This window comes from Neophocaena asiaeorientalis, unplaced genomic scaffold, assembly GCF_003031525.2.
Source record: "Neophocaena asiaeorientalis asiaeorientalis breed wild unplaced genomic scaffold, Neophocaena_asiaeorientalis_V1.1 scaffold65, whole genome shotgun sequence".
Taxonomy (NCBI): Eukaryota; Metazoa; Chordata; class Mammalia; order Artiodactyla; family Phocoenidae; genus Neophocaena; species Neophocaena asiaeorientalis.
The window spans coordinates 16542597-16561842 of record NW_020173215.1 but is presented as its reverse complement, the minus strand read 5'-3'; the positions used below and the strand labels follow the sequence as shown (position 1 = coordinate 16561842).

The window sequence follows — 19246 nt, the reverse complement described above, 5'->3', positions numbered from 1 at the left end:
CCACGGGCTCAGACACCACGGTATTCTCAGGACCCTGGCAGCCTGGGGACCCTGGGACCCTGGGTAGTGCGTGAGTTTCTCATGGTTGCTGCGGTAAATTACTACAGCTTCAGGGCTACAATAACAGGTGTATTGTCTTACCGTTCTCCAGGTCCGAGTCCCAGATCAGTGTCGCTGGGCTGAAGCCCAGGTGTGGGCAGGGCCGCTTCCCTTCTGAAGGCTCCAGGGGAGAACCCACTCCCAGCCTTTCCCACCTCCTAGAGCTGCCTGCGTTCCTTGCCTCGCGGCCTCTCCCGTCTTTAAAGCCAGCAGCGCAGCATCTTCCAGTCTCTCCGCTCCCTTCTCTCCCCGACTCCCCCTACCACCCTGTGACCTTCTGCTTCCAATGTCACGTCTCCTTCCCTGATCCCCCTGCCTCCTCTTACAAGGATTACTGTGACAGCGGTGGGCCCAGGGGATAATCCAGGATAATCTCCTCATCTCAAGATTCTTAGCTTAATCACATCTGCACGGTCCTCTTTGCCACGAGAAGTAACATATTCACAGGTTCTGAGGATTCGGATGTGGACATCTTTGGGGGTCATTATTTGGCCCTAGCAAGGGGATGGAGAGGTGTCGTCTGTCCTAACTGCCTTAGGGGAGGTGTGGCCCGGGGAGGGTGTACCCTGAACTGGAGGAACACAGGGAAGGGCCTGAGCTGGAAGGGATCACCACTTCTGATGGCCAGCTGGTCAGAGGGCACGGGCCTGCAGGCTGGGGAGGCGGGAAGTTTGGGCTTCACACAAAGAACAACAGAAGGCCAGGCGGCCCGGGCAGAGCTGAGCTCTGGAAGCTGACGGACGCAGGTTAGGGGGGACTGGGGTGATGGTGGGAGGTTACTGGGCTGAGCCAGGTCAGAGGAAGGGTAGCTTGGGCAGGGGTGGCAGAGGACATGGAGAGAGGCCCAGGGCGCTGGCAGGAGTCCACAGTGGGTGGGGTGTGGAGGGTGAGGAATTTGGCAGTGCAGAGGACCACGCTTGGGCTTCTGCCCGTGTGCCCGCGGGGATGCGGCACCAGCTGTGGATAAAGGCCTGGAGAAGGCCAGCTTACACGGCAGGATAGGAGTTGATCTTGCAGCCACGGGGTGGAGCCATGGGGAAAAAAATTCAACAAAGGTGCTGATGCAAAAAGAAGAAAAAAAAAAGATTCCAGAAGCTGGGGGCGCTCTTAACCTATCCAGGGCCTCCTCGTGGTGACTGGGCTTCCCCCACTGCGGAAATCACTTTCAATTTTAAGTCGTTTTTACCAGGCTATGGTCCTTCAAGTTTCCTAAGAGCCTCCATGCATAAGGACAAATGCATCATCTACCACTCTTTTCTGAGCACTTGCCTTTGAAGGGAAGAGGGGTGAAATTCGGGCTGCGGCCAACAGCTGATCGGAAGCAGTTTCCTTAAGCCCGGCTCTCACTTAACAGGGATGCTGGGCGGGGGTACCATGGGAAACGAGGATGAGGTCTGCACTGAGTCAGTGTACTCAGCCCGGAGGCAGCATCCCTCCCCACACCGGCTGCACAGGACACAGTGGATGACCTGCAGTGCCGCGCTGCGTGGTCAGCCTGGGTTCGTGGGTCCCCCTGGCGGCCCTCGGGCACGAGGGAAATAAACCCATCACCTGCTCTCCCATCCAGAGGACAGCACCATCCATTATGTACCTCGTACTGAGCCCGCCAGGGCTTCTGTCACTGCGATGGAGGCCACGTCCAATATAGAGACGGGGCCACGATGGGCCAGGAGGGGGGTCCACGCTACAGGTGAGGAGGAAAGAGCTTTCCCATTCCGGGGTCCCCCTCTGGGCAGGCCGGCGATGCAGCTGAGCAAGCACCTCATCCCCCAGCCATCCGGGGCGGGGGAAAAAGAGTAGGACCAAGGGGACCGGGGTCAGTGCCCACTCGCTGTCGGCCGAACTGGAGACCAAGCCCGAGCCCCTCAAAGTGTCTGAGCTCCCCGGGATGGCGATCCCCCACCTCCCAGGTCTCTGTGATGCAGCAAAGGTGGTTCTGGGCCAAGGACACACACCCTAGTTTGCCCTGAAGACAGAGCCAGCCAAAGGCTTCAATTTATGGGTCAAGTGAGGGCAACAGGTCTGGCAAACACCAGGGCCTCCCAGGGCCTGCAGCGACGGGAGAGTGGGGACTCATGTGACGTGGGGCCCCGAGAGACACGTGCACGTCCCGCTCGCCACCCCATCACCTCACTCCGTGAGCCTCTGTTTCCTCATCTCTAACATGTCAGCTGCAGTCACTGCCTTGGGGTGCCACTGTGCCCCTGGGTGACTCCCCATCGCTCTCGCCTCCCCGGCCCCAGCCCGGCCTCTCTCCCTCTCACTCCACCCGGCCCGGATGGACGGACACGTGCATACACAGAGCACTGAGCAGAACACAGTAGGTGTGCATCAGGGGGTCCCTGGGATCCCGCCGAAGAGGATGAAGCCCCTGACACACAGGTGGGGGCCCCGAGACGCCCCCGGGATGGCCCTTTCACATTCTACTTGATTTTGTGGTTGTGGCATTTGGGGTTTCAAAATCCACACCATCTGCAGAAGACAGAGTAAATCCAGAGTCTCTCTCCTGCTCTGTTTATTAGTTCCAGAGGCCGCAGCCCAGGAGACGTGTTTTCTGAGAAGTAAGGCTTTTCCCCTTTCTCTCCTCTCTCCTGCAACAACCTACCGGCTTTAAGAGGGCATCATTTTCCACACATTAGCTGAAGTTTCGAGAGTTTCACACTTTCTGAGACAGAAGCTCTGTATACCGACAGGCCCAACTGAGCCATTTTTCTCATGGACAGGAGAGGACACTCGGTGCTCTGGGGAAATGGAGCACGGAGCACATCGCTGACTGGAAGTGAAGGCCCGTGCGGCACTAGGTCTACTTCCCAGCCCCCACAGGCCCCCGCAATCGGGCTTGTCTTCCCACCGGGCCTGGGCTCCCACCCCTGGTAACTGATCTCAGGGCATCTGGCCATGTCCTGAGCGCCAATCCGGGGAAGGGGGTGACACCTGGGCACCGTGCGGGCGGGGTTCGGGAGTCCTGGCTTTACCCTCAGAGAGCTGGGGGTGCTGGGGATCAGACTCCACCCCATCTGCCTCGTCCAGTGTGCCAAGGCTGACCAGAGGACTCCGGAACAGGAAAGAGGCCTGCCCAGGCTGAGGGGAGCCCCCTGAGAGCCCACCCCATGGAATCAGAACCGCAGTGGGCACACACAGCTCTTCTGTGCTGCCAGCCCTGACCTGTCTCCTGCTCTGGCCTGGCCACGCTGAGGGCCTCCTGGGCATCACCTCTGGAGGCTGCAGGCCAAGGGACACAGTGTATCCCATCCTGGGCTCTTCATGCTCCCCCTAAGGTCTACCGCCTCTCCAGGGCCTCCCCTGTACCAGGAAACAGCACCCCCATTCACCCACTGCTCATACCAGAAGACTGGGGGCATCATCTAATCACAACATGTCTCCTGACCGTGTCCCTGCCCACCCAGGATCAGCCTCACCATTGCTCACCTGGACCCCACAGGTGCTGGAGCCACACAGATGCCCATCAGATGGCTGAATGAGTTGTGGATGGATGGATGGGTGGTTGGGTGGATGGATGGATGGGTGGGTGGATGGATGGATGGGTGAAGAGTGGACTCTCCTTCAGTCCATGCCAGCCTCCCCACCACAACAAAAGAACTTTCTTAAAAGATAAGCAAACCAGCACATCTGATCTCATCCCATGGACCCTTCCAGCCTTGTCCTTGAGAACAGCCCACTCGGGGCTCCCAGGGAGGCCTGGGTCCCCCCACGGCCTGCGTGCATCCTGCCTGGAGAGTGTCATCCAGGCATGACTTCAATTTGCAAGCATGCAGGAGCACAGGGTGCCATGAATGCTCCCTGGCAGGCAAAAACCTACAGCAGAAACAAAAATCAACAAGACCTGCCCACCTCCCATCCCACAGAACTAATGCTGTGGGTGCCCAGCCTCTCCTCCCGTCGATGGAGCACACACCAAGAGGGTGCATCTGGCGTCTCCCCGAGTGTTTCACATTCAAGTGGCAGCCCCGGTCCAGGCCCAGGTCCCAGGGTCTGGCGAGGCGTCCTGAGCGTAAGCGCTACATGTGAAGGCACCGCAGCAGGGCGCCCATGTCCCTGTGCCATGGAAAGCCACAGACGCAGATGTGGCCAGCTCTGCAGCAGCCCAGATCAGATATGGACACCCCTGAGCTTGCTGCCTTACGTTCAATGTGCATCTCAAGCCCATTTTCTGACAGTAGGGAGAAGGCAGGTCCTCCCAGGATGACGGGAGGACAGAGTAGGGGTCCAGGCTCAGGCCTGATGGCACTGTTAGGCCTGGGAAGGATGCGCAGTGGCGAGGTTGGTCCTCTCAGAGTCCCCGCTGTGTGCCAGGCACTGTGCCTGGCTCAGAGGTGGGGGCACTAGCCCCCCGATGCTGTACAACGCAGACGCTGCATCTTCGACACGGGGGCCAGGCACTGTCGTGCATCGTGCATCACCTCATTTAATCCCCAAATTACACCTCAGAGAACCAGGAAGGGGAGACACCAGGAGGCGAACCCCCTCAGAGCTGGTGCCTCGGTCCCTTCCTCATGGCATGTCCTTGGTCAGATGTTTGGGCCGGAACAGGGAAATGCTGGTCAACGCTCGGGAAGAAGATTTCAAAGCAAAGTATAACACAGTTGCACAAGCATGTCAATGAGAGGAGAAACCAACAAAACGAAGTCCTTGCTGCTTGGAACGCTTTTTAAACACACAGGCAGATCCTGGGCTTCCAAGCTTCTGGAAACAGGGTCTGGGGATCCCGCAGGACACAGCGGGCAGCAAGTCTGCCAGGGGCTGCTACTCTCCATGTGAGGGGAACCGACAGAGATCGCCCCACCGAGCAGTCCTGGTCTGCAGGTGGCCGTGTCCATGGGACGGAGCTAACCTCGGCTCCCTCCCAAGGGCCGTCCACCACCATGCACCGCGGGGCCAAAACAGGAAACAAGACAGGGACTGATCCAAGACGTCCGCTGCCAGGGAAGAGGGGCGGGGCTCCACCCAGAAAGGGGTGGGGCCTCAACAGCAGGGCGGTGCCTCTGCACTAGAGAGGAGGGGCCTCCACAGCAGGGAAGGGAAAGTGCCTCCATACTAGAAAGGGGCGGGGCCTCTATACCAGGTAAGGGGCAGGGCCTCCACAGTAAAGGGGATGGGCCTTTATACCAGGGAGGGGGCGGGGCTTCCACAGCAGGGAGGGAGTGGGGTCTCCACACCGGAGGGGAGGGGCTGCCAGGTAAGGGGTAGGGGCCTCCACAGCAGGGAGGGCCTGGAGGGGCCTCTATACTAGTGAGGGGGCTCAGGGTTGGAGACCAGGTTTGGAATAAAAGGCAGGGGAACTGAGTAGAGGAGAGAGAGACAGAGGCAGAGATGGAGAGACAGAGAGTGCCTAGGACCTGTTCTACACCTGGAACAGAAAAGACATCCAGAGACAAAGAGTGGAAGAAGGTGCTTACTTTCATGTTTTCACACACTGAGAGTCCCACGGAAGCAGACATGCCACGGGCTGTAGAATAATTCACAAGCCCCGGCCTCACCTCAGCTGCAGGACACAGTTGCACCAATGGGGCAGCAGGGGCGGGAGACAGCACCACCCGTCTCCCCAGGGAGAGCTCTGAGGTCCAGAGAGCTTGGTTCAACTGCTGCACTGGGATCTGAACCCGGCTCCCAGGCCTGTGCCCTCTCTCTTAGGCTTCCCGCCGCCTGGAGGGGGCGGCCTCGGTGACCCTGAGGACAGGCTGTTAGGTGTGGGAACAGAGCTGCTCAAAGGTGGACCCGGCAGTGGGAAGGGCAGTGACAGTAGGGCCACCTGGGCAGGGTGCAAACCCTGACTCAGCTGTCCACTGGCGTGTGGCCTCGGAGAAGCTCCAGGACCTGTCTGGCCTCGGTCCCTTCTCCTGTGAGATGGCGCACAAGCCCTGACTCTGCCAGGGGTTGCAGGGATCAGAGATAACGTACATAACGCTCCTAACACGGAGCCCGATACATAAAGAGCCTTTGCAGCTCGGGCTCTTCCTCATCGCGACCAGCCACGGTTCGCTCTCTGCGACACTGAGTTTCTCGAAGGCAAGATTTTGGTCAGATTCGGTTTTCGATCCTGAGTGCTCGGCATGTGGCATTTTCTCAAAACGTCTCAGATGAGTGAGCGGAATGAACGAATAGATGAATTGATGGAGATCTTGTCCTGACCTTGTGCTTCTCCAATTAGGAGTCATGTACCCAAGAGGGTCCACGCTGGTGGCTGGGCCAGGGGTTCTGAGGCTTAAAACAAGAGTATTGTCCTGGGTCATCAGGTTAACAAAGACTTTTTGTTGAAAATGTGTGTGTGTGTGTGTGTGTGTGATTTTAGTATTCAAACCGACACTGATATATCATGAAGTAAAGTGAAAATTCACATGACACCTGAAAGCAATTCCATGCCGCGGCCAGCTCCCCCGGGCTGTGCCCTCACACCCTCTCCCCGTGCCATGGGGTTCTCATGCTGCGTCAGAAATGTGCTGGTAGTCCAAAGCCAAATCGGGTACCCAGACAGCACGGAAGGCATACGGGGGATGCTGAGGGATCCTCAGGGCCCCCAGGGTCTCAGGTCACGCCATGACAATGGTAGAATGCCTCGCCCATGGGCATCAAGGCGGGAGCTCTGATTATACTACAGGCAAGACAAAAATGAAAGGGAATTCATTTTGTAAGACAGGTTGCAAAGTGGTCTCTTAAGAAGCTATAAAGTACTGCTTAGCCTGTCATTGTTGTTGAATGGACTCCTAATAGCATTCACATCTTCCTGCAAAACCTATCCATTACCAATAACTAGAGAGGTAGACCCTCCGCTCGTGCTGAAGCAGGCGCCCCTGCAAATGAAGAACCCCGTCTTTTCCCCAGATCACACTCACTCCGGGGTAAACCTGTCCCGCTAGAGGCCGACTTTGGCCCCTTTTCTTGTTCCTCCCACAAAAAAGCAGCAGGAGGGTTCGGTTTCCCAGGGCTCCACCAGAGCCTCAAAGGTTCAGGAAGGATCAAGTTGCCTGTCCAGTTCACCTTCACATCCCAGCGCCCAGCAAAGGGCCCCAGCACATAGTAGGTGCTTAATGTACAACTGATATTTACAAGATTGGACCCAGGGTTCTCACCCTCCAGCACCAAGCATGCAGCCTGGCACACAGTAGGACCTTGACCCACATCTGCTGAATGGATGGGGGTCGGATTGAGACAGAGCTTGGACATCTGGTGAAACCTGCCCTCTTGCGGAGGAGAAGCCAAGACACGTGGTAAACAGAGCAGAGTCTGGGCTCTGCCCACGTGCCTCTCATTCCCCAGCTGCTGCTCTTCCCCTGGGAGGAGACCAGGAGAGCCCAGAATGCCGGAGATGGAAGGGGCTTTGGAGAACCCCCAGTTCAACCTCCTCATCTTATGGAGGGAGACACTGAGGCCTGGACAAGAAACAGGATCTGCCCTGAGTCACACAGCTCAGCTGTGGTCAGATCGAGCCCTGTCCAGCCACAGCGGGTTACACACTCCCCACTTCCAGCACAGCAGGTTGCGCTGGGCTTGCACAGACATGGGGAACCCCATCTGCCCCCTGGAACTTTGCCCCAGGGTGCCTGGTGAGTTCAAAGCTATGACAGAGGGGGCTCTGGCATCTAGCAGAACTGGATTTAAATCCTTGCTCAATGCCAAGTACAGAGACACAATATGTTTGATGCGTTGGTGACAGCTTTGCTACCTACCAGCTGGGTGACCTGGACTATTCTCCCAGCTTCCCCCGAGCCTCTGTTTTCTCATCTGGGCAATGCAGGGATGATGCAAACCCCCCAGTCATGCCCCACCTCTGCACAAATAAATGACTATGATTGACGTCTGGTTCTGGCCTAGGGCCTGGCACACTGAGAATGATCGCCAGTGGGTGGTTTAGGAATTGAAAAGCTACAGATGAACGAAAAAATGAATGCAATCACGGGGAAATTTTTCCTTTTATTAAATGGAAATCTCTTTCCCTGAAGGGGTCCCATCCCATCTCCAGTCCAGCCCATTGCACCCGTATTTCCTGAGTGTTGGCTGAGTGCTATGGGCTGTGCACAGTTGAGGAGATGGACCTGAGTAAAATCCAGTTTCCACCAAGCAGTCTGCCTGGACTGCTTCCCGATCCCTAGGCCCGCCCTTCAGAAGTTGGAAGGCCAGCCCGTGGCCCCCAAATCTCCCCTCTACCTTCTCCAGCCCCCGTGGCTTCCGGTTCTTTACTTGACATGGTCTCACATCAGCTTTTTCTGTGACAGGGACTGTGGCTTTTCTGCTCCTACATGCATTTAAAACATAAGGTGACATTCACAGGTGCCAGAGATTGGAAAGGGGACACACTTGGGAGCCGTGATTCAGCGGATATCTTAAGTGGCAGAGTAATGAGTGAGGTTCTTACAGCACTCACCTGTCAATCTCCCCTCCATCATTGCCCCCGTTAAGAGATGAGACACCTTGGGACCTCCCTGATGTCCCCTCACTGGAGGGTCATGGCAGAACTGGACTGAGGACAGGGCTCCCAGGCCTGGGTGCTGTCCCCCAGGCTACCCTATAAATGCAGGGTGCCCCATGCAACCCCAGGAAGGAGCCTCGGGCTCCACGCCTACAGGCCCCATCCAGGTGCAGGTGGAGTCTGCGGGTCAGGTGGGCGACTCGGCAATAGCGTCCACTCAGCGGGACCGGCCGCAGCTTGTGGCACTCGCTCATTCATTCATTCATTCATGCATGCATGCACGCATTCATCCTTTAACATTGGCTGAGTGTTTGTGCTGGGCACAGCGGCCGACCAGACCCAGCCTCTATCCCCAGCGATATTTCCAGGCTAAATGTCCAAATTATCAAATAACCTCTCACAGGCATCGCCGATCATGTCCTATCTTTTTTTAAAGATGCACACGTCTCCCTGCCTGCATCCCTAGCCCAATGTGGCCTGCAGAGGAGGTTCTGCTGAGCACCCCAATCAGAGCCCCCAGCTCTCCATCTGCCCCGAGCCCCCAGGTAGCCAAAACTGATGCTTCACTCCTGGTGCCCTTTGCCTGCCCGGATGCCCTACGTGACCTAGAAGCCCCTTTGCTGAGCCCCCGCCCATCATCTCATTAACCCCCAGCCACCCCCTTCACAGCAGGACACAGGCTCAGCAGCGGCTGCTTTGCGCAGGACCAGGGTCTGTCTGGCCTCACTGCTGGCAGCCCAGCAGCCTTCCCTGACCTCACGCCTCAGAGACTCCCCGTTCTGTGACTGCCACTGTTGCCTCTGCCTTTCTCGTTTCCAAAGGAGGACATGGTGTTTGGGGCCGGCCCTGGAGCCACTGTCACATCTGGGCACCTGTGGGTCCTCCCAGCTGGTGAGGGACAGCAGGGTCAGCTTGGAAGAAGCTTCCAGGACCGGGCTGGCTAGACAGATAGAAATTGGAGGACGTACAGGAGATGCACGGCATGGCCTCCCGTGTCCACTGCTGGCTGGAGTTTGGGGGTGATGGCGGGGACTCTGGCTTGGGTCAGCACCAGCTCGCGGCAGCCCTCCCTTGTCTCGCATCCAAATCACAGTGGCCCCAGGGAGAGAGATGACAGCGGGCAGGGAAGCAGGATGTCTGTCCTTGCCCCTTCCAAGCACTCAGCTCTCCTGGCCAACGAAGGTCCCTGTTCTATGTACATGCCGCTGCACCCAGGCCTGGGCTAGGGTGCCGCCTGGGCGTTTCCCTTGCTGACCACCCCCCCCACCCCCCAACAGAACCCTGTGGCTCAGAGAGCGGGGACGGCACGCGGGAAAAGCACTGAGCTCCCAGCAGAGCAAGGGCTGCATCCCAGCGCTGACCCCTCACCAGCCCGGGATGGGGCCGACCAGACACGAGACGGGGACAGCTCGGGGAGCACGCAGGCTGAGCTGCGGGGAGTCGGGGTCGGGTGGTAGTTGGGGGGTCATTCCCCCGTACTTGCTCTCACTCCTGCACAAGAAAACCCCTCAGCTCTGAACCCACATGAGGCTGGGGTCAAATCCAGACCTCCTAACACCAGCCGTGTGATTAAGTGCTAAGTCTCACCTTCCTATGCCTCAGTTTTCTGCCCTGGAAAATGGGTTAATAACACCTACTTCCTCGGTCCCTGTGGGACAGAGTGAGATCGTACACGTGAAGTCCCCGAGCAGGGCCCAGGGAGACCCGGGCAAAACCAAACCCCCGCCTCTCTCTGTTCAGTCCCGAGTCCCCTCCGGGCAGGCACCGGTGTCCCTGTGAAGTTCCCCCCTCTCCAGCAGCCCTCCCCACCTCTGCATTCCAATTCTGTCCATCAGGAAGATTTTACAGCATTAAAAGTCCAGGAAGGGTGTTGGCAGAGGGAGAGACCTGTTTTAGAAAGCTGACATCCCATTAAAAAGTGCCAATCAAGATTCCCTGGACAGCTCCCAGGGAACAGCAATGCACATCAGTCCTCACGTTCCGAAACCTCTGCGATGGGGCCTCGGTCCCTGCAGAACCTGCCCAGTTCACGCACACACCGACTCCTCTGAGCCCAATAATGTGCCGTCAGCGTGACCGGCAAACCCTCCAGTGCCCTCCGCATCCGGCCATCTGGCAATGATGACTCTCTTCCCGGGACTCTCGTCAGTCCACAGAGGTTTTCCGGGCTCTACGTTGCGTCAGGGCATCTATCGGTGCCCGTGGGCTGGGCTCTGGGTTCTAATCCCCAACGTCACAATTCTCTGGCGTGACATCCCATTTCCCAGGAGGAACCTGATCTGTCCAAGTTCCTCTCTGTGACAATGGTCTACTTCCCTGCATGGAGTCAAGTGCACAGGACGGCTCTGCCCTGGGTGCTTCCTCTGACCTCAGTCTGGGGTCCCGAGGTGGCTAGGAGGCAACCATGGCTTTGCAAAAGGGTCTTCTCACGGAACCTGGTGGAGGCGGCCGTAGCCTGGAAACGACAGAGTTCCCTGATCCCACAGTCAGGCAGACAGCAGAGTCAGAAGACACGCTCAGACCGAGAAAACAGAAAGTAAAGCTCAGATGAGACACCAAAGCCAAATCAAAACCAAATCAACAACTGAAAGACCCTGCAGGAGATCGGGACCGCTCCTCGCTGCTATCCAAGGACGCCAGACCAAAACGAGACATTCTTTCTCCCCTCCAGAGTGGCCACCCCTGCCCCTACCCCGCTCTACCTGGATGGATGCTGGCCCAGGGCAGGGGAAAACAAACGCACCAGGACAAACTTTCTCCCAAGGCCCAGCTGCTGCTTTAAAACTTAATTCATCCAAATGATTTCAGGCGGAAGCGGGAAGGGTGACGCAGGGAGCTGGGAGGTAAACACCTCCGCCCCGCCGTCAGGATCCCGGAGAAGCAAGGCGGCAGCGGCTCCCGCCGTGCAGAGCCTACCTTTCTCTTGTTGGTCGGGCAGATGTAGAAGTTGTCGATGACGGTAGTGATGCCAGGCTGAAGGGTAAGCTTGGTGTAGGACGTCCCGAAGTCCGATGACCTGGGAGGACAGGAAGACAGCTGTCAGTGACAGGCCCCTCCACGTGCAGAGGTATCCAGCCCACACGGTGTCCCCCGCCAGTGTGGGTGCAGCGCCCAGGACACCCTCGGGTGTATCCTCTCCCTTTCCCCGGAGCAGCATGCCCCAGGGGACCAGGAGGAGACTGGGGCTCCCTCAGGGACACCCAGCACTAGCATAGGTCTGGAGCTGCGAATGTCAGCCTGTCTTCCCACGAGCCACCTGCCCTGGGCGGTCCACGGTCTATGTTAGCTTTACTGTATCTGCGTCTCACTGGTTACAAAGGGTCTCATATGTACTGGCCACGTCTAGGTCCTTCCATCTGTTTGATTCCTCGGAAAACCTGGACAGATTACATCACTACGTCCATCTCGAAGATGACCAGAGGGCCAGGAGGAGGCTCGGAGGGGATACATTCTGGCCTGAAATCACTCAGCTGACAGGTGGCCGACTCAGGATGCGAGCACGGGCCCCCCACGAGCAGCTGGAGCCCTGCTTGCTCTCTAGAAGTTCCCCGCTGCCCTGAGGCCTGTCTGCTTGTCTGTTTCCCTCTCTGGACCCTGAGTTCTTCCAGCGAGCTGCACCCTCCGCCCTGACCACGTGCACCCACAGGGCTGCAGTGGCGGCAGCAGGTACCCAAGCTCCAGAGCTGCTGGGAATCAGACCCCAATCCCCGTGCCGGCCAGTGGGTGTCAGCATCTGCTCGCCACAGCCGGGCCGGGACCAGTCCCTGCCGCCCAGGGGGGTGCCCACTTTCCCGTCCGTAAGGCAAGGGCTGCAGGAGAGGATCTCTGAGATCTAACCTCCACCCAGAGCGGCCGCAGCAGTGAGAGGGAGATAAGACATCACGGGCAATATCACGGCAACCAACGCGTCGGGACATGGGATTAATTCCATGCTGAAGCTCAGCACCCAGCACTCCTTGTGACCAGCTGGTTCAAACGTGCCGCGGCCGCAGAGAGCTGGACACACGGTCAGGCCCAGTCCGCACTTTGCCTCCAGTCCTTAAACCAACGTGCGTTATTCCAGAGACCTCAGCTTCTCCCAGGCTGTCCTGTCTTCTGACCGGTCAGGAGACTCACCCCAAGGCGGGGACGGGGCCAGGAGTGGGAGCCCAAGGCTACTGAGGCCTGCCGTGCCGGTGCCCCCTGGGGCCGTCCATCTTTCTGATCATCACTGAGACCGGCCTGCATGGCGCTGAGCTCCAGGGCCAAGGGCGGCCAATCCCAGCTGATGGGAGGTGGAAGTGGGGCGGGGCAGTCACCTGGATTCCTGTCCTCGGACCCTAGCACCGTGTGGAGCCCGGCCTGCAGGCGGCCCAAGCAGCCCCTTCCCCTCTCTGGGCCCACGGAGGGGCTGGACCGGGCCGTGAGTGTCAGACTTGCCCAGTGTAGCCTGGGCTCCTGGGGGAGGCCTGGAGCTGCTCAGCGTAAACACCGCACCCCACTGGCAGTGTTTCAATTCCATCCCATAGTACATCCTCAGCACTTTCTATAGGGCGGTGCTTCCTCCCTGCTTCTTCCCCAAGCCTTCTGTTTCACTGAGGCTCCAGGAAGATGGGCTGTGTTTGTGGCCTTTGTGCTTAGTGGCCCCATGTCCCTGGAAGTCCTCAAGCCCCAAGGTCCTTCCCAGGCCAGGACAGAAGGCAGCCCCTGCCCTCTGACTCCCTGGGAACTCCAGCAGGGGCCGCCCCGCCAGACCCCCAGCAGGGTCCCCTGGGCCTCTGCCCGCCCCTGGCCTCCCCAGGGAGGGCCCGCTGGAGAGAACAAAGCAGCCCCACTGGAGGTGTAATTGGGGAAGCACTTACTGTCAAAACCTCTGAGAACTGATTTTCTTTGGGAAGGAGGGAGTCAGAGGCCCATTGGCAGAGGGCTGATCCAGAGACCCAGGAAATTCTAGAACCGCCCCCGCCCCCGACACGAACAGCTGTGCTTGGAGCTCGGTGCCTGGTAACCTCTGAGCCTCTTGGCCCCTCACCTCACACCAATAAGCATCTCTAAGACCTGCCATCGATTCTGCCTTCCAGACAGCGGGCAGTCCACTCCTTCCCTCCATCCTGTTTCCCTCTCCGGCCCAGCTGCCTCCCCAGGGTCCAGCCTGCCCCCTAGTCCCCAACCTGTGGCCACAGCAGCCTGTTCATACCTGCTCACTCAAGGGCACCTGCTGGTGTGGGTCCACAGCAGGGAGCCAGTGGGATCTAGGTCCTGCTGCCCGGGAACCTACATTCTAGTGGGGCCCGGGGAGGAGGGTGATAGATAGATAAGCAAAACTATAGCCGTGTCAAAGGAGACAAGGTCTGGGAAGAAGAATAAACAGGGTAGGGGGATGGAGGGGGCAGTGGATTGCTGTCTCAGAGAGCGTGGCAGGGAAGGGCCCTCAGACCGGTGATGTCTGGGCTGAGACGGGAAGGAAGGAAGAGAACGTGCTAAGTGCCTGGCTGTGGGAAAGTCACCTGTACTGGGTTAAGTAATGTCTCCCCCAAACTTATGTCTACCCAGAACCCGTGAATGTGACCTTTATTTGCAAATAGGGTCTTTGCAGATGGAATTAAGTTAAGATGAGGTCATACTAGAGTAGGATGGGCCGCAATCCAATGACTGGTGTCATTGAAAGAAGGAAATGTGGGCAGAGACACACAGACACACAGGGAGAACGTCATGTGACCACGGAGACAGGCAAAGACACCAAGGATTGCCAGCCACACCCAGAAGACTGGAGAGGGGCATGGAGAAGATTTCCCCTAGATCCTCCAGAAGGAACCAACCCTGCCGACACCTGGATCCCAGACTTCCAGCCTCTAGACCGCAGACAAAAATTTCCATTGTCTAAAGGCAGCCAGTGTGTGGTACGTTGTATGGCAGCCCGAGGAACAAGTACAGCGTCGCAGGTAGAGGGAAGGGCAGGTACAAAGGCCCTGAGGACAGGGGCCCCTCTCCCTTCTCTCTGGACAGGGAAGGAGGGATCTGTTTAAAGCAAAGTCCTGCCACTGCATCACCAGCTGTGGCAGCGTCCGAAACACCTCACTCCGCCGGACAATGCAAATCCAATTCCTCAGATAGCCCTTAGCCCCAAGTCCCAGGCCACCTGCCAGAGACTGGGACATCAGTGCATTCATTCATTCACTCTTTCGTTCAACATTTGTTCAGCTCTTTTATGCTTTAAGCGTCACACTGGGACTGGGAATTCAGATTTCTTTATTTGTTCAAATTCATTCCTGCCACATATGTTTATTGAGTAGCTACTATGCGCCAGTCACTTCATCCCCTGGTGAGTAGGACAGACACTGTGGGACAGAGAGAGCAGACAGATGGACACCTCCAGAGAATCTTGGGAGACTCTAAGGGGGACGTCACACCGCCCGGGGCCAGGGGCCATCCTTGGCTGCCCCGCCCCCATACTGCCCCCACTGCCCAGCTAATCCATCTTGCTGACTCTTCCTCCTAAATCATTTACATTGCATCCCAACGCCTCCACCGCCCCATCCCAGGCCCTCTTCATCTCCCACTGTCCTTCAGGGGTTCCTGGTGGATGACAGGCTCCAAGGAGAGGGAGGCCGATGCTGGCTGGGGGGCCGTCACCAAAGAGGGGACTGTAGAGTTTCCAGTGGGGGCTGGAACAAATTACCACAAACTCAGCGACTTAAAATAAGACACATGCGTTATCATACAGTTCTGGCGGTCAGGAGTCCAAACGGTCTTACGCGCTAAAGTCAAGGCCTCTGCACCTCTGGAAGCTTCAGGGGAAAACCTGTTCCCTTGCTGTTTCCAGCTTCCAGAGGCACCTGCATTCTGTGGCTTGTGGCCCACCCTCCATCTTCGAAGCAAATCCTCCGGTCTCTGCTTCCATTGTCACATCTCTTTCACTTGTAGCCAAACCTCCCTTGGACTCCTCCTCTGAGGACCCTTGTGATTACACAGGGCCCACAGGGCTAATCTAGCATCATCTCCCCATTGCCCCATCTTTTTTTTTTTTTTGGCCTCGCCGCGCACGTTGCGGGATCTTAGCTCCCCTAGGGCCACGGCAGTGAAAGTGAGGAGTCCTAACCCCTGGACCGCCAGGGAACTCCCTCCCAATCTCCCCATCTTAATCACACCTGCAAAGTCCCCTTTGCCACGTGACATATTCACAGGCTCCAGGGATTAGGACATGACATCTTTGGGGGGTATTATTCCTCCTTCCACAGGTGGGCGTTGGAGCCAGGTCTAAGGTAGGGCTTTGGAGCAGGTTGGGGGCAAGAGTGGCTACAGTGAACTGTGAGAGAGGTGACGGGGCCAGAGGCTGGCAAGGTGGACGGGGGCAGGTGTGAACAAACCCAGAGGCCACAGAGAGATCTGGGCCTGCTCTGGATCACAGCCCCCGCTAGTAGATAAAAAAGAATGTAAACTATTTTGGACTTCCCTGGTGGTGCAGTGGTTAGGAATCCACCTGCCAATGCAGGGGACACGGGTTCGAGCCCTGGTTGGGGAAGATCCTACAGGCTGTGGAGCAACTAAGCCCGTGCGCCACAACTACTGAGCCCGTGCGCCACAAGTACTGAGCCCATGTGCCACAACTACTGAGACTGCATGCCACAAGTACTGAAGCCCAAGTGCCTAGAGCCCGTGCTCCGCAACAAGAGAAGCCACCGCAATGAGAAGCCTGCGCACTGCAACAAAGAGTAGCCCCCGCTCGCCGTAACTAGAGAGAGCCCACGTGCAGCAACAAAGACCCAACAGCCAAAATTAAATAAATAAATTTTAAAAAAGAGAATGTAAACTATTTCATTATAATGTTATATTGATTGCATGTTGACCTAATATTGTGGATATACTGAGTTAAAAAGTCCATTATTAAGATTAATTGCACCTGTTTCTTTAATTAATAGAGTTAAATTTCTAAGAGAAGTTTGGGGTTCACAGCTAAACAGAGGAAGGTGCAGAGATTTCCCGTGTCCCCCCTGCCCCCAAACATGCATAATCTCCATTACGTCATGCACCCCCCTCCCCCGCCAGAGCAGCATGTGTGTTACAGCTGATGAACCGGTACTGACACACCACCATTACCCAGAGTCTATAGCTTATGTGAGGGGTCACTCTTGGGTTGACATTCTATGGACAAGTGTACAGTGACATGTGTCCACCATTATAGTGTCATACAGAGTAATGTCACTGCCCTAAAATGCCCTGGGCTCGCCTATGCACCCTCCCTCCCGGCCCCACTCCCATAACCACTGATCTTTTCACCGTCTCCATAGTTCTGCCTTTTCTAGAATGTCATCTGTTGGTCTGTAGCCTTTTCAAGACTGGCTTTTCTCACTTAGTAATATGCCTTTAAGTTTCCTCCAGCTCTTTTCAGGTCCCCGGTTTCTACTTTTGAATGACAATCCACGCGTGGTTTGCATCCTATTCCTACCGGACTCGCTGGTCTGGACACAGGCTGAGGCTGTGGGTGGAGTCTGCAGGGTGTTAGCGGGGTTCTGCAGGGTCAGGTCTGTGCCCCCATCTGGAAGGGCGTGAGCCGAGTGACCGTGGGAAAAGTGTTTGACGGTGTCTCAAAGCCCGCATGGTAGGAGTTTGTCATCGCTACTATTTTAGGAAGACTGGGGCGACTGCGGGTGGGACAGGTGACTGAGGCGGAGGGAGTGGCAGTGGGGAGGAGAAGAAAGGAAGGGCAGGGCACACGCCCGGAAGCTGGGGATGGCAAGGTGTAAGGTCGAGGGAGGAGACGGAAGGTGACCCGGGTGACACGGAGGATGGAGGATGCTGCTTCAGATGGGGTGTGGCTCGGGGAAGTCAGGTCAGCCCCTGGGTGAGGCTCACTCACCGGCACCCACTAAGCCTGCAGGACACGGTGGGGCTCGAAGATGGGCGAGTTCAGAGCAGCACGTGTTTCCCTGTGTCCACGGCCTGGGCCACCTCCTCGCCTGACACTGGTCGGGGGAGTCCTGAGATCCCATGAGGCCAAGAAGAAGGGGTCTGGGGGTCAGGGGTCTGGCCATGCCCCCTCGCTGCTACTGAGACTGAGCTCCCGGGCACACACTCAGGATGGGGTATCGGTTTCCCCTCGAGGCATCGGAGAGCTGGAGTCCCTGGGGTCCCCATGAATGGAAAAGGCAGTGGTCACATGCCTTTCACCTGCAGTGTCCTTGCCTGTTCCCTGGGCTCCCGGCCTCCCCGACCCTGAGACCAGTGCTTGGGGAAACCCTTGCCCAGGCAGACCTCGTTGCCTGGGGCCACGCAGGTATCCATATTTCACTTCATTATTTCCCAAGACCGCTTGTTTCTCAAAGACTTCAAGTGAAGGAACAAGTCTAGCAGCGATGGCATCCGTGTTATGAAGAGTTATTCCAAGAAAGGAAAGTAGAAAGTGACGGAGTGTTATGTGGTCCCTGCCTCGCCCTGTGTGTCTGAGGGCTGCTGAAAATAAGCCCCACTCAGGATGCAAACCGGAGATGCCCAGGGACGCTCAAGATGCCCGACGTTGGAGGACGCTGTCTCTTTCCCAGAGTGCACAGATCTGTGTTATGAGCTCACCAAGCTTGAGACAAGGATGACTCAATTAAACGTCTCACATTCCTGACTCTTATCTAAATCCCTCACAGCCCCAGGGCACCAACCCTGAATGTAATGCCGCATCCTCCTCAAGTCCCTACAGATGACCCAGTTGGAGTGAGGAGAGCGGTCACCAAGATCATGCAAGAATCCACAGGCCAGGCACGCAGCCAGCGCTCAATAAATGCTTGCTGGATGCCTATGGAGGGGCACCAGGTACCAGACCCGAAGGCTGTGTGACCTCGGGTGAGAGGGTATCCCACTCTGGGCAAGTTTTCCATAGAAACTGTGGGGATTGGATTTGATTAATGTCTGAGCATCAGCCAGACCCTTGAACTTGCCTGTTGGGGAGAGACTCCCCCTCTCATCTCAGGATCGTGAAAATGCCTGTGAGAGCTCTCCATGTCCAGAAGGAAGGATAGAAGGGAGGAAGGAAGGGGAAGAGGGAAAAAGGAGGGTGGGGGAAGGGAAGAGGAGGGGGAAGTGCGGAGGAACAGCGCTCACCCTGGGTCTCCTCTGGGCCCGGCGTCCTCCCCACACCCACCCTGAACTTCCCCAGCACTAATACCACCTCCAAGTTCTTCTAACTGCACCTCAGGAAGTGATCATCCAATCTAGATTTAGTCAAATTAAAAATTTTGGAAAAAAAAAACCAGACTCTAGAATCGGGTACATAGACACATGGAAGACAAGCGCAGTTGGAAAATTGCTATTTGAAAATCGGCCGCTTAACTGCTGAGTGTCTGTACATATTCACTTTAAAAAAAATTATTTAATTAAGCCATTTTCATATTCTATAATTATTTCATTGGCAGGGACGTAAGTTCAGCTCCGGCCCCTCCCCCTGTGCGGATGAGCCCCCAGCTCCCACAGTCTCCCGGCTACTTTGGGAAACCACACAGGTGGGAAAGGGGGCACCCCCTGCGTGGTTGGTACCACCTGCAAGCATGTGGCTTTGGGCAAGGCCTGGACCTCTGCGAGACTTGGTTTGTTTATCTGTAAAAGGGGTCAACGGCACAGACCTCAGATGCCCACCGTGAGACTGGAGCCGGTGTGTGGAGGGAGAGTACAAGGCGGGCTCGTGGTCACGGGCAGGTGACAGGTCCCCGCATCATGGAGCCTCCTGAGGGGCACTGATGCCACACCGTATCCGTGTGG

At 57.0% G+C, this 19246-nt stretch overlaps 1 protein-coding gene across 1 annotated transcript in view; it reads right to left on the bottom strand.

The window, feature by feature from the left end:
• SORCS2 (sortilin related VPS10 domain containing receptor 2) overlaps positions 1-19246 on the bottom strand; it is a 284413-nt gene that overhangs the window by 165325 nt on the left and 99842 nt on the right. The window contains exon 4 of the mRNA XM_024745080.1: positions 11441-11540. Coding sequence (XP_024600848.1) covers positions 11441-11540 — 100 coding nt within the window. The remainder of the gene's footprint in view (positions 1-11440; positions 11541-19246) is intronic.